The sequence below is a fragment of the Cervus canadensis genome, chromosome 10, assembly GCF_019320065.1.
Source record: "Cervus canadensis isolate Bull #8, Minnesota chromosome 10, ASM1932006v1, whole genome shotgun sequence".
NCBI classification, from domain to species: domain Eukaryota; kingdom Metazoa; phylum Chordata; class Mammalia; order Artiodactyla; family Cervidae; genus Cervus; species Cervus canadensis.
In genome coordinates this window covers 54,009,415-54,022,215 of record NC_057395.1, presented here as the reverse complement: position 1 = coordinate 54,022,215, position 12,801 = coordinate 54,009,415, and the positions used below count along the sequence as shown (strand labels likewise).

The 12,801-nt window shown below is 53.4% G+C and overlaps 1 protein-coding gene across 1 annotated transcript in view; it reads left to right on the top strand.

Annotated features, from left to right (window-relative positions):
• Positions 1-91: 91 nt before the first annotated feature.
• Positions 92-12,801, top strand: part of SS18L1 (SS18L1 subunit of BAF chromatin remodeling complex) — a 28,498-nt gene continuing 15,788 nt past the window's right edge. Inside the window, exon 1 of the mRNA XM_043480541.1 lies at positions 92-418. Within this exon, the coding sequence (XP_043336476.1) occupies positions 350-418 (69 nt within the window). The 5' untranslated portion in view covers positions 92-349. The remainder of the gene's footprint in view (positions 419-12,801) is intronic.

Below are 12,801 nucleotides of genomic sequence, written 5' to 3'. Positions count from 1 at the left end.
GGCGTCAGGCGGTGCCGGGCTGACGTGCGCGCGCAACGGGGCGGGGCCCGGCCGAACCACCGGCGGCCGGGCGCGGGGGGTGGCGCGGCGGCGGCGGGCCGGGCGCGGGGCGCGGAGCGGTCGCCCGGGGGCGCCGTGCGGGGCTCCGCCTCGAGCTGATGCGGCGCTCGGGATAGGGGCGCGGCGGGCTTCAGGGTGAAGCGGCAGCGGAGGGGCGGACGAGCCCACAACGCGGCTCCCCCCGCGCCCCCCGGCCCCCCAGCGACTGCGGAGAATGAGCGCCTCCGGCTGCCGATCGCAGCCGGAGAATAAACCCCGATGATCTAGGGCTGATCCAGCGCCCGCTACCATGTCGGTGGCTTTCGCGTCCGCCCGGCCTAGAGGCAAAGGCGAGGTCACGCAGCAAACCATCCAGAAGGTGGGCTGGGAGCCCGGGGTCGGGGCCCGGGAGCCGCGGGGTGCGGGCGGGCGTCCGGCCGGGTCGAGGGTAGCCGGCGGGCGCGGGGCGCGAACAAAGCCGGGGCGCAGGCGACCGCAGCGACCCCGCCGGGGCCCCGCGCGCGCTTGGCCGCCGACGTGCGCCAGCTTGGGCGGGGGCGCGCGTGGGCCGTGAGCAGGGCGCGGGGCAGCCCGCGGGGTGGTGTTGGCGGATCCAAGCCGGGAACGACCCTGGGCCACGCCGGGCACGGTGGGGACCCGCCGCTTTCGGGACCAGGGGCCGCGGGCAGGGGCGCAGTGTGGCGGAACAGACTGCCCAAGGGGTGGTGTCCGAAAGATGCTGCTCGCGGGTTGGTATCCTCGGATCCAACCTGGGATCGACTGCGGGCCGCGCGGGCACAGTGGTGACTCACCATCTTTGGGGCCACGGTCCGTGGGCAGGGGTGCAGGGCGGTGGGACCAGCCGCCCACTGAGTGGTGTCCGCCGGCCACCCTGCGTGCACAAGGGATCCGCTTCGCTGGCGAAAGCGGTGGCGCTGCGTGGTGGGCGGCCCTGGCCCCTACGCGCACCTTGACTGGTCGAGGGGTGCACGGGGCGACAGGAATAGGTCCCAGCAGCCGGCCCCTACCGCCCGCTTAAGTACACTCCGATGCACAAAGGGGCGCATCCAGAGGGTGGGACGCAGTTCCAGCAGCCCCGCAGCCCTTCAAGGAGCACGCTACACCCCCGGGCCGACCTGCCGGCCAAACCTTGCTGCCCTTATTCGCGTGTCAAATTGTCTTTCAGTGTGACACCTAGCCAGTCTCTCACCTAACAGAAACTTTACACATTCGCTTTACAGCCTTGCCCACGTTCTTTAAGTTCGGCCTTGTAGTTTTCTAGAGATAACCTTCCCAGTTGGTTTGGGGGCACCTTTAACAAAGCCTTAAGTTGTGAAAATGAAGATTTCAGTTTTCCTACTGTTTTTCCTTAGAAGATAAGCTTAGAAGAAAGAGGGTGTTAGTCATTCCCGCTTGAATTTTCTTGGTGTTTTTGACAGCTATGTTACTTTCTTTTCTAACCTGTGGTCCTCTGCAGTATGCCTTGGTTTCTGTGAGCCTGTTTTTCCCCTGAAGGGATTGACTTTGATGGCCTGCAGGGACCTGGTGGACTTGTCCTCAGCCTCTTGACTGTTTGAGACTTTTGTTGTGACTGGTTTTGACAAAGGAGGAGCCTCATAAATGCTAAGTGGGGAAGAGAGGACTTAAGCAGGAGAAATACAGGTTTAAAAACAGAGCATTCTTATTTGTTTGGTTAACCCTTATGGGGAGCTTACTGGCCTTATTCTAAGGGCTTTGCAGGTCTCAGCTCGTTTAATGTCTCGAGTTACTATTGTCCCCATTTTACAGATCAGGAGACAGGTATAGGGAGGCTGAGTGCGTGCTGGTACACGGTGGGGCCAGGAGTCACACCTGGACAGCAACTCCAGGGTCTGCCCTGACAGTGACACCCCATGTGGGACCCTTGGTGGGGCAGAGAGTCAAGCATGTGACCCAGACACACAGGTTGGCAGCCCAAGAGGCTCTGAGGACCCTGGTGTTTGGAGCTAAGTGTGACAAGTGTAGCCACGGTTCCTGAAGCTGCCTTGGCATCAGCATTCATCCAGTTGTTTGCACTTTACAAGTCTCTAGGGAGAAGTGTGTGTTTGAGCACTGCTCCCAAACATCAGATCAGAAAGACCGCATCGCAGGGCAGAATGTATGCCTGCTGACTGTTGGAGGTGGGTCTTCGGCTTAGGCTGTCATCTGGTTTGACCTGATAGGACTAGCAGTCTGTGTGGTCACCTTGGTGTTTTGTCAATATATATACGCAGGGCTCTCTTACTGGTATTCTGAGAGGGCATCAGAAATACATGTTCTGCACTCATATGAGCTGTGTCCACAGTATGTGCTCATGCTCAGAGCATTGAGGAAAAAGCCAGGGGTTCCTCAGAAGCCTACTTGGTAGAGAGACAGCAGGAAGTACACTCTTGTCCTTAGAGTATGTTTGGACAGGAGCTTGCCACACAAACTCCTACTCAACCTTCAAGGCCCCACTGAAATGCCCCTTCCTTGTACACCCTTGGCAGTAATGTGGTAAGTGCAGCACTTTGACATGTCACTTGGGCTCCCAAGTTTTTGTGTTGCTGACCCGTTCTTATTGTGTCCCCAGGCTGGCACAGTGTCCAGCACAGTCAGTGCCTAGCATGTGCTGGAGCATCTGTGACCCTGGTTCCATCAGTCAAGCGTTTGGGATGGGCAGTTGTATTCATTTCCTACGGCTATCATAACAGATTACCACAAACAGGGTCATTTAAAACAGCTGCAATGAATTTTCTTACAGTTTGAAGGGCTGAAAATCCAAAGTCATGGTGTTGGCAGTGTTGCTTCCTTTCTGGGGTTCCGAGGCAGGATCTATTCCAGGCTTCTCTCTGAGTTTCTGGCGATTGCTGGTGGTCCTTGGAGCTCCTTGGCCTGTAGATGCATAATCCTGACCTCTGCCTCCATCTTCACCTGGCCCCTTCCTATGTGTCTATGTCCAATCTCCCTCTTCTCATGAGGACACCGGGTGTGGGGTTTAAGGTCCACCCTAATCCTTCCCTGTTGGCTCAGATTGTAAAGAATCCGCCAGCAACGCAGGAGACCTGAGTTCAATCCTGGGTCGGGAAGATCCCCTGGAGAAGGGAATGGCAACCCACTTCAGTATTTTTGCCTGGAGAATCCCATGGACAGAGGAGCCTGATGGACTACAGTCCATGGAGTCACAAAGAGTCAGACGCGACTGAGCAACTAACACATTAATCCATGTAACCTCAAGTATAAGTTGGTTACTTTTCCAAGGGCCCTATTTCCAAATAAGGCCATGGTCCCAGATACTGGGAGTTAGGATTTGACCAGGTAATTTTGAGGGACACAGTTCAACTCCTAAAGGAGGACACATGGGGCGGGGGCGTATCAGACAAGGAGGACCAAAGAGTGGGGATAGGAAGGGTCTCAAAGGTTGAGAGTCACCAGTGGTCCCGCCTGTGGTCTGCAGGGAGCAGAGCAGGCGTTTTTCAGTGGCTTAGTCATGTCCGACTCTTTGTGACCCCATGGACTGCAGCATGCCAGACGTCCCTGTCCTTTACCATCTCCCAGAGTTTGCTCAAACTCATGTCTGTTGAGTCAATGATGCCATCCAACCATCTCCTCTGTTGCTGCCTTCTCTGCCTGCCTTCAGTCTTTCCCAGCATCAAGGTCTTTTCCAATGAGATGGCTCTTCACATCAGGCACCAAAACTGGCGGGGCTGGAAGGGCCAGCCTGATTAGGGGTGCCTCAGTCATGCACTTAGTGGTCTTGCTTGCCGTGACCAAGCGTAGTGTGAGGGCAGGTTCAACCCAGGTGAGAACCACGGGGGACATGATTTGGCCAGAGGGTCTGAGGTGGAGGTGGACAGTGTCCCCAGGAAAAGCCAGTGGCTCTGTACCTGGCCAGCTGACCTATAGGCCAGGACCTGCCCTGAGCTGCTCTGGATGTCACTGGTGGGGGTTGGGGGGCCGCCGTCTCTGCAGCCTGTGTGGCTGGGCTGGGGCGTGTTGGAGGGGCCCTTGGCTGCTTTGCCTTAGCTGATGTGTAGGTGCCTCCTTGCTGCTTCGTACATAGTAGTTGCTTAATAAATGTGAGTTTTATCATCACTGTTTATGTTGGTTTCCTTAGCTTGTTTCCTTAGCTGAAGAGCGGGGGTAGCGTCTTGTCCCTCTGCACCCGAGTACCTTGTGCAGGCGGGACAGGCTCTGTGGGAGCTCATGGAGGGGTAGGCAGCTGGCGTGTTTGCTGATACGGGTCAGGCATGGGAGAGAGACCAGCAGGGTGGCTGCCCGGCCGCAAGGACCTCTGTGCCCAGGGGCAGGGTGGGGGCACGGGGGTAAGGGGTGACCCATTGTAGGGGGGTGCCCTGTACTCTCTCAGACCTGAAACTTGCCTTAAAAATGTAGGCTAATTCATGGGGGAGGTAGATTGGCCATTTTAAAATTCACAACTGACAGGGTCTTGGGGACTCAGAGCCTCCTGTGAACTTTGCTATTGATCATCTCAGGCAGTAATTACCGAAAGCACTTTCTCCCCAGTGAGCAGAGGCCTGGGAAGGGTCTCCCGGGGTGGGAATGGTGGTGTCCCCTTCACTGTGGTCTCTGGGACCAGCCCTGGGTGGGGAGGCAGGGTGCTGCCCCTGAGAGCACTTGAACCTGCCCTGTGGAGGCTCTGAGTGCATCCCATATGGGTGTTCTCAGGGAGGGAACAGCCACCGCCTGGCCTCTGCCCTTCTGCCCAGGCACTGCCTCAACCCAGATGTTGTCCTGGGAGCCCCCTGGTGGAGGATGGAAGCCTCTGGATAAAGTACAGGCCCCACCCCCGACCCCTCCGCAAGCCTGCCTCCTCAGGGCTGTGTCTCTCTTCCAGAGCCTGGAGGTGGAGGGAGGGGGAGGTAGCCAGGGGCCCTCTGACACTCACTAGTAGGTGTCCCCACTGTGCCCTGCTCGTGGCCCCGGCCCTCTGCCCCAGCCCGCTCCCTGGGCCGGTGGGCCCTGTGCTGGGAGTTGGATGACAGCATCCATGCGGTCCCCAGGCTTTGAGTAGAAGCCGCCCTCTCACCCCCGCAGTGAGGGGACCTAGCGCTGATGTCCCCAAGTGGCAGGATGTGGGCAACGTCAGGCCAGTCTGGACTGCCTGATCTCTGGCGGGCACCATGACTGTGTGCCCTGCTGCATGAACATGACAGGAGTCAGAAGGCCCCAGGGCAAAGGTGCTGGATGTTTGTGCAGCTGAGGCTCCTGAAATGTGGCCCCAACCCCCTTGGCCAGCACAGCTCCTGAGCAGATGGGTGATTGTGCTGGGACTGCAGGGCTGGTGGATGGGCAGTGGGCCATGGGGTCAGCAGTGAGGGTGGAGCTATGACAGTTCACAGCCCAGCACCCCCCACCCCCACTTCCAGGCCTCGGGTTCCTTGTTTTAAGGAAGATGACATGGTTGGGTCCTTTCAACTGCACTTGTGGTAACCCGTGATCGCCTGGTACAGTAAGGCAAGCCACCTTGTAAGTAAGTGATGGTCTCAGCCCTTTGATGGTATTCTTGACATTGAGCAAAAGCGAAGAGTAGATTCTGAAGGGCAGGTGATCCCAAACCGCAGGAGTCCAGGGTCCTGTGAAGAGGGAAGGGAGCCAGGCTCACAGGGGCAGAGTGGCGGTGACTGAATAATGTGCGGGCCCCATGTCCTTGAGGAGGATGGACATATGTTTGCAGCTGTGTGCACATTAACGTGGCTCACAACAAACTGGAAAATTCTTAAAGAGATGGGAATACCAGACCACCTTACCTGCCTCCTGAGAAATCTGTGTGCAGGACAAGAAGCAACAGTTAGAACCGGACATAGAACAACAGACTGGTTCCAAATTGGGAAAGGAATACATCAAGGCTGTATACTGTCACCCTGCTTGTTTAACTTATGTGCAGAGTACATCATGAGAAATGATGAGCTGGATGAAGCACAAGCTGGAATCAAGACTTCTGGGAGAAATATCAATAACCTCAAATATGCAGATGATACCAACCTTATGGCAGAAAGCGAAGAGGAACTAAAGAGCCTCTTGATGAAGGTGAAAGAGGAGAGTGAAAAAGCTGGCTTAAAACTCAGCACTCAAAAAACTGAGATCATGGCATTCATCCCATCACTTCATGGCAAATAGATGGGAAAACAATGGAAACAGTGACAGACTTTATTTACTTGGGCTCCAAAATCACTGTGGACAGTGAAGTCACTGCAGCCATGAAATAAAAAGATGCTTGCTCCTTGGAAGAAAAGCTATGACAAACCTGGACAGTATATTAAAAAGCAGAGATATTACTTTGCCAATAAAGATCAGTATAATCAAAGCTATGGTTTTTCCAGTAGTCATGTATATGAGAGTTGGACTTAAAGAAGGCTGAGCACTGAAGAATTGATGCTTTCGAATTGTAGTCTGGAGAGGACTCTTGGGAGTCCCTTGGACATCAAGAAAATCAATGCAGTCAATCCTAAAGGTTATCAACCCTGAATATTCTTTGGAAGGACTGATGCTGAAGGTGAAGCTCCAGTACTTTAGCCACCTGAGGTGAAGAGCCGACTCACTGGAAAAGACCCTAACGCTGGGAAAGATAGAAGGCAGGAGAAGAAGGGGATGACAGAGGATGAGGTAGTTGGATGTCATCATCGACTCAATGAACATGAGTTTGAGCAAACTCCGGGAGATGGTGAAGGACAAGAAAGCCTGGCATGCCACAGTCCATGGGGTTGCAAAGAATTTGACACAACTGAGTAACTGAACAACTACAACCATGTTAATTTGCCTTACCATGTCCTTAGAGTCTGAACACACGTGTTAGCCACAGAGGGAGGACCACAGAGCCGGGCCAGCCCCTCCCAAGGACACCATAGGAGTAAGGTTTGGGGTTTTTTGAAACCCACACATCTGATTCACAGATTGTCCCATCAGGCAGATTGTTGGAAGGGGTCCTGTCGGCATCCATCAGCCGGGTCTGTGGCCTGGGGGCCCCTACTTATCCTCCAGGGTGGTTGCGTGGCAGCTGCCTGTGTGCTGGCAGGAAGGAGCCCTGATGGATTAGCAAAACATCTGCCCTGAGAACCATGGCGGGAGGAGGGTTGGCCACTGGGGACGCTTACCCAGCTCTCCAGTCGTCCCTCCCACAGCTCAGGTGGCTCCCAGGAATTATCTCACATGGAGTTATCTCATGTGTGGAGGCATGCTCTGCAGTCTCTTTTGTAGCCACAGAAGCCCCTGAATACCGTGTTTGTTCTGTGGAATTCTCTGGTGCTTAGGAAACAACGAGGGGGGACCTTTGTGGCTGATACGGGACAGTCTCTGAGACAGGGATGGTGGGAGACCAGTGGGACGGAAATGTTCCCCATGTGTGCACAGCAGGGACAGGGAGATGCTTCACAAACCAGCTGAGGTTGGCTGGAGTGGCAGACAAAGGTGGGAGGTGGGAGGTTGGAGGTGGGAGGCCCACCCTCCCCCTGGACTTCAGCACATCCGTGAATTTTTTTCCCATTTCGAGGGTACTGCTGCTGCTGCTAAGTCACATCGAGGGTACAGCCTTTGTTAATTACAAGAACAGCCACAAGGACATTGTGAAGGGTCTTTCTGCCCATTGTGGGGTGACCCGATCCCCCCTTGGCAGCAAGTTTCAGGGCCTCCAGGTCCCTCTGTGGCCCCTATTCCAGGGTTCTCTGATGGCTCCAGTCCCTGTACCCTGCTCTCTTGGGGGTTCCAGGGCCCCTAGTCCCTCCCCTTCCCAAATTTCTGATATCCTCAATCCCTCACCCACCCGTCAGGACCCCACGTGTGGCGTCAGTGGCCCCCTGAGCCCAGCCCTGCCTCATCACCTGTGTCCTCACCTCCAGGCAGGCCCATGGGCAGCAGAGTGCCAGGTCGGTCATCACCTCCCTCGAAGCCAGGTCCAGTCCCTGGTAAAGCCTGTGGTGGATTGTCACAGAAACAACAGCTGAGTGGGGCCACCCCCGCTCTGAGCCCGTGTTCCCCCCGCCCCACGGCGGCCCCGGGCTTTGCTTCATGGGGCTCTGACCGCTGAAACAGCGGCTGGCACAACAGAGGCTTAATGAGACCTGTGCTGTCCGGCTACACACCAGGGCCTGAGACCACCAAGGTGACCACGTGCCAAGGAGGCCCCACCGATGCCAGAGCCGAGGCCAGGAGAGACCTGCGGCAGACCGCCCTGACGGCCCAGAATCATGAGATCTAAGAAGCCGCTATTTTCACCACGGGGCACAGGGACGTTTGTGACATGCAGCAGGTAACGGCTGTGCCCTGTGTCCCATGACCTTGGTCCCGTTGGCCTTTGCAGTCCCTCCAGGCTGCGGTTCAGCGGGTCACCCTCTTCTGGGCACAGGCCTCCCCCTCCCCCAGCCGCTCCACAGTTCTCCGTCTCCACCGCATCCTCTTATCCACGTTCCTGAAACTTCTGTCTCTGCTTTCGGATGTGCCCTGCTCTACCACACCTTTGCCTGGGCCATCCCTGCCACTCAGGCTGCCCTGCCTTCATCTCCACCTGTGTGTTCCTGGTCGGCTTTCCAACCATGGCTCAGATGTCACTGCTGAGTGCTCCTGGATCCCTGCTGTCAAGATCACAGTTGACACACAGCTGCCCTGTGACAACCAAGCAGATGTGTGCCCATGGCTGACCCGCCCTGACTCCGGCCGCCTACTGCCCACTCCATCACAAGCAAGGGTGGGGTCTGGCCATCTCCTTGTCACACTTGCCTGGGTCTAGGATAGGCCTTCAGAAATGGGATCTCACCATCAACTTGGCAGTCGTGGCCCTCAGTGCTGAGCGCCAGCTTCTCCAAATGGTGTTGCCACCTTCTCTACTGTCTACCCCAGGATTCTCGCCTCCAGAGGCCCTGGGCCACGCCTGGCACTTGAGTTTCAGCTCTTATACTTCACGAGTCTCCAGCTCCTTTCTCTGTGACATCACCTGCACCATCCTCCTGAACCTACGAATACCAGGCTTCCCAAGAGGGCAGAGAGCAAGGGGCATGCCCTCTGGTGCAGGAAGACACAGAATCTCCTGTGAGAAAGCTCAGAAGACAGCAATAAATATGTGAAATAGATTGTTAATCCCCCTGTCAGTGTAAGTGTTGTCTTTATTTTTCAACTTTGTATTAAGGATACACACTTTTTAGACACACACTAGGTAGAGAAAGGGGCTTCCCAGGTGGCACTAGTGTTAAAGAACACCCCTGCCATTGCAGGAGATGCCTGAGACAAGCGTTTGATCCCTGGGTCAGGAAGATTCCCCGAAGGAGGAAATGGCAACCCATTCCAATATTCTTGCCTGGAGAATTCCATGGACTGAGAAGCCTGGGGGGGCAACAGTCCACAGGGTCACAAAGAGTCAGACACAACTGAAGCAACTTAGCATGCACACACTGGTAGGAAAAAGAACAAGTGAACCCCTGGACCCATCCAGCCCCGGCAGTCCCAGACTCTTTAAAATCACCTTTTACACAACATTGTAAATCATTTATACTCCAATATAAAATTTAAAAAATTTTTTAAAGAAAAAGTTAAATGAAAATTTAAAAGATCCAAAAAAAAGAAGCTTAAAGAGAATCATCTTTTAAATGATAACAGTAACAAATGCCTCTCTTAGAAATTTTAATGAACACATATAGGAAATAAGAAGGAACTGATTCACAGATAACCACCATGTAGTTGGCAGGATATGAACCTTCGCAGGGAGACCCTGATGGATTTCTAGTCCATCAGAAAATATCAGGGCTTCCCTGATAGCTCAGTTGGTAAAGAATCCACCTGCAATGCAGGAGACCCCAGTTCGATTCCTGGGTTGGGAAGATCTGCTGGAGAAGGGATAGGCTACCCACTCCAGTATTCTTGGGTTTCCCTTGTGGCTCAGGTGGTAAAGAATCCGCCTGCAATTTGGGAGACCAGTGTTAGATCCCTGGGTTGGAAAGATCCCCTGGAGAAGGGAAAGGCTTCCCACTCCAGTATTCTGGCCTGGAGAATTCCATGGACTGTATAGTCCATGGGGTCACAAAGAGTCGGACATGACTGAGTGACTTTCGTAGGAAATAAAATCTCTGTAATCTCCAATCTGGAGTGAGCCAGGGTTTCCCTCTGGTCATTTACTTCTTGTTTTAAGGTTAGATTTTACACTCATCAAAACCACACCTGCACATAAAGAATCAAATCATGCTGTGAGGCTTGTATTAGAAATTCAGGGTCATTCTTCCACCCCCATGCTGGTTTCCACCTCCCAGCAACACCACTTGCCCTCACCATTGCTAAACCAAGTGGCTGCTTCTTGAATGATTTTAGCTTTAAGCATTGTCTGTTGACTCAGTCCACTCACAGCCTGGAGGCTGAAAGTCTGAGACCAAGGTGGTGGCAGATTTGGTTCCCAGCGAGGACCTGCCCCCTGGTTTGTGGACGGCCACCTTCTTGCTGTCTTCATCCCAGAGGAAGCTCTGGTGTTTTCTTCTCACCGGGGCAGTGATCTCATGATGGGGGCTCTGCCCTCATGACTTTATCCAAACCTGAACACCTCCCAAAGGTACTGCCTCCAGACGCCATCACATTGGGAGTTAGGGCTTCAACACAGGAGTTTTAGGGGGACAGCAGATATTCAGTCCCTAACATTTGCTCTCACATGAAGATGATGGCAAAGGGGTTCATGGCTCGTTTTCGTGCTCCCTCTACCACCACACACAAGTGCTCCAATTGCCCCAGGATGGCCCCCTGGTGGTTGATCCGCCTTTGGTTGTGATAGTGTAAATATTGTTCCATGCACGATCTTGTGTGTGATCATTTTTCCTGTCCAGTCTTTTTTTTTCCCCTGGAGTTGGCAATCTCACTTTCTTTTAAATCATTTCTCACTACTTTATTCTAGACTTTCTCCCAGTCATGGAAGCCTCAGCTCAGGTGATCTGTCAGGTTCATGGTCTCAGTGCTACTCTTCTTGGGCCTCTCCAGGTTTCCCTCCACCATGGTCCCCATTCTTTAGGCCTCTGTGTTGGTCTGAGGTCTTCCCCTTTTGCCATTTGCTCCCTTGTTTTATGGGACCACGTCATTTTACAGATTCCTGAAAAAAGGTGTGTGAGACATGAACCTTTAAAATAATTCCCATATTCTCTTCCCCCTGATTTCCCCAAGTTAACATGTTGCCTCATTTGCTCTCTCGTCCTCTCTCTGCCCCCCTGCCCTGTGTATAAATATTATTTTTGCCAGAATTGTTTGAGATTTGCAAACTGACTTTTACTCCTAAATGTCTAAGCATCACTTTCCTAAAGACAAAGACATAACCACAGAACAGAGATGGGAATGTGGGCACGGACATGGACACAGGACTGTTATCTGGTCTGTAGACCTAATTCTAATTCCCCATTTATGCCAAAAATGTGCTTCATAGAAAAAGAAAATACCAAGTCACGTATATTCAGTTTCCCAGTAAGGAATTCGTCTTCCATCTTGGTCTTTAAAACTGTGATGTTTTGAAGATTATGGGTCAGTTGCACTCAATAGGGCTTCTCTGGTGACTCAGATGGTAAAGAATCCACCTGCAATGCAGGAGACCTGGATTCAATTCCTGGGTCAGGAAGATCCCCTGGAGGAGGGACTGGCAATCCACGTCAGTATTCTTGCCTGGAGAATCCTGTGGACAGGAGCCTGGCGGGCTACAGTCCATGGGATCTCAAAGAGTCGGATACAAGTAACACAGACACATTGCACTCAATTAGTGTGGAAGATGCCTTTTCCTTTTTGTGTTAAGAAAGTATGTTAAGTCTCCCTTGGGATCGGGTTGTTGCTCCCCAGGATATTTTGGGATTGCCTCATTTCTTCTCAGAAGTGCCCTTTTAGGATCCAGTTATCTCTCCTGAGAAGACACCCCTCAGGACCAGGTAGTCACTCCTCTGGCAGTCACTGTCAGGATTAGGTCATCACCTCTATAAGTTTCCCGGGCAATTGGTCTTCTCTTTAGAAAGTCTCCCTGAGGATCAGGTAATCCATCTCACAAAGTATACCTCAGGATCAGGTCATTCTTCCTCTGATAGAGTCTCTTAGGATTCATAAGCTCCCTCAGATAATGTCCCTCAGGAGTCTTCAATCCTCAGGAAGTCTCCCTTCAGGTGGGCTAATCCCTCCTGAGAGTGCTTCCCTTAGGATTGAGTCACCCCTCCTTTGAAAGATTCCCCATTGGCTCATTTCTCATCCAGAAGGTCTCCCTCTGGATCCACTCATCCCTCCTCACAAAGTCTCCCACAGGGTCGGGTCATTCCTCTTCCAAGTCTCCCTAAGGATCAGATCATCTCTCCTCCAAAGGCTTACCCAAGATCAGGTCATCGCTCCACAGGAAGTGTTTCAAAGATCAGGTCTTTCCTCCTCAGAAGATCTCTGTCAGAACTGAGTCATCCCGCCTCAGGAAGTCTCTCCCTGGGTCTGATTATCCTCATCAGAAAGTCTCCTGAATCAGATCATCCCTCCTCTGAAAGTCTCCCTGAGGATCGGGTCATCCCTCCTGAGACTGTCTCCCTCAGGATCCCGACACTCGTCCTCAGATAGTCTCCCTCAGGGTTAGGTCATTCCTGCTCACAAAGTCTCCCTGAGGATCAGGTCGTTCCTTCTCTAAAATCTCCCTCAGAGCAGGTCATTCTCTTCAGAAAGGGAGTTGGATAATCCCTCCTCAGAAATCCTTTCCATGGATCAGGCTGTCCCTCCGTAGGGAATCTCTGTCTGATTTGGGGCGTTCCTCTCCAGGAAGTCTCCCTTAGGATT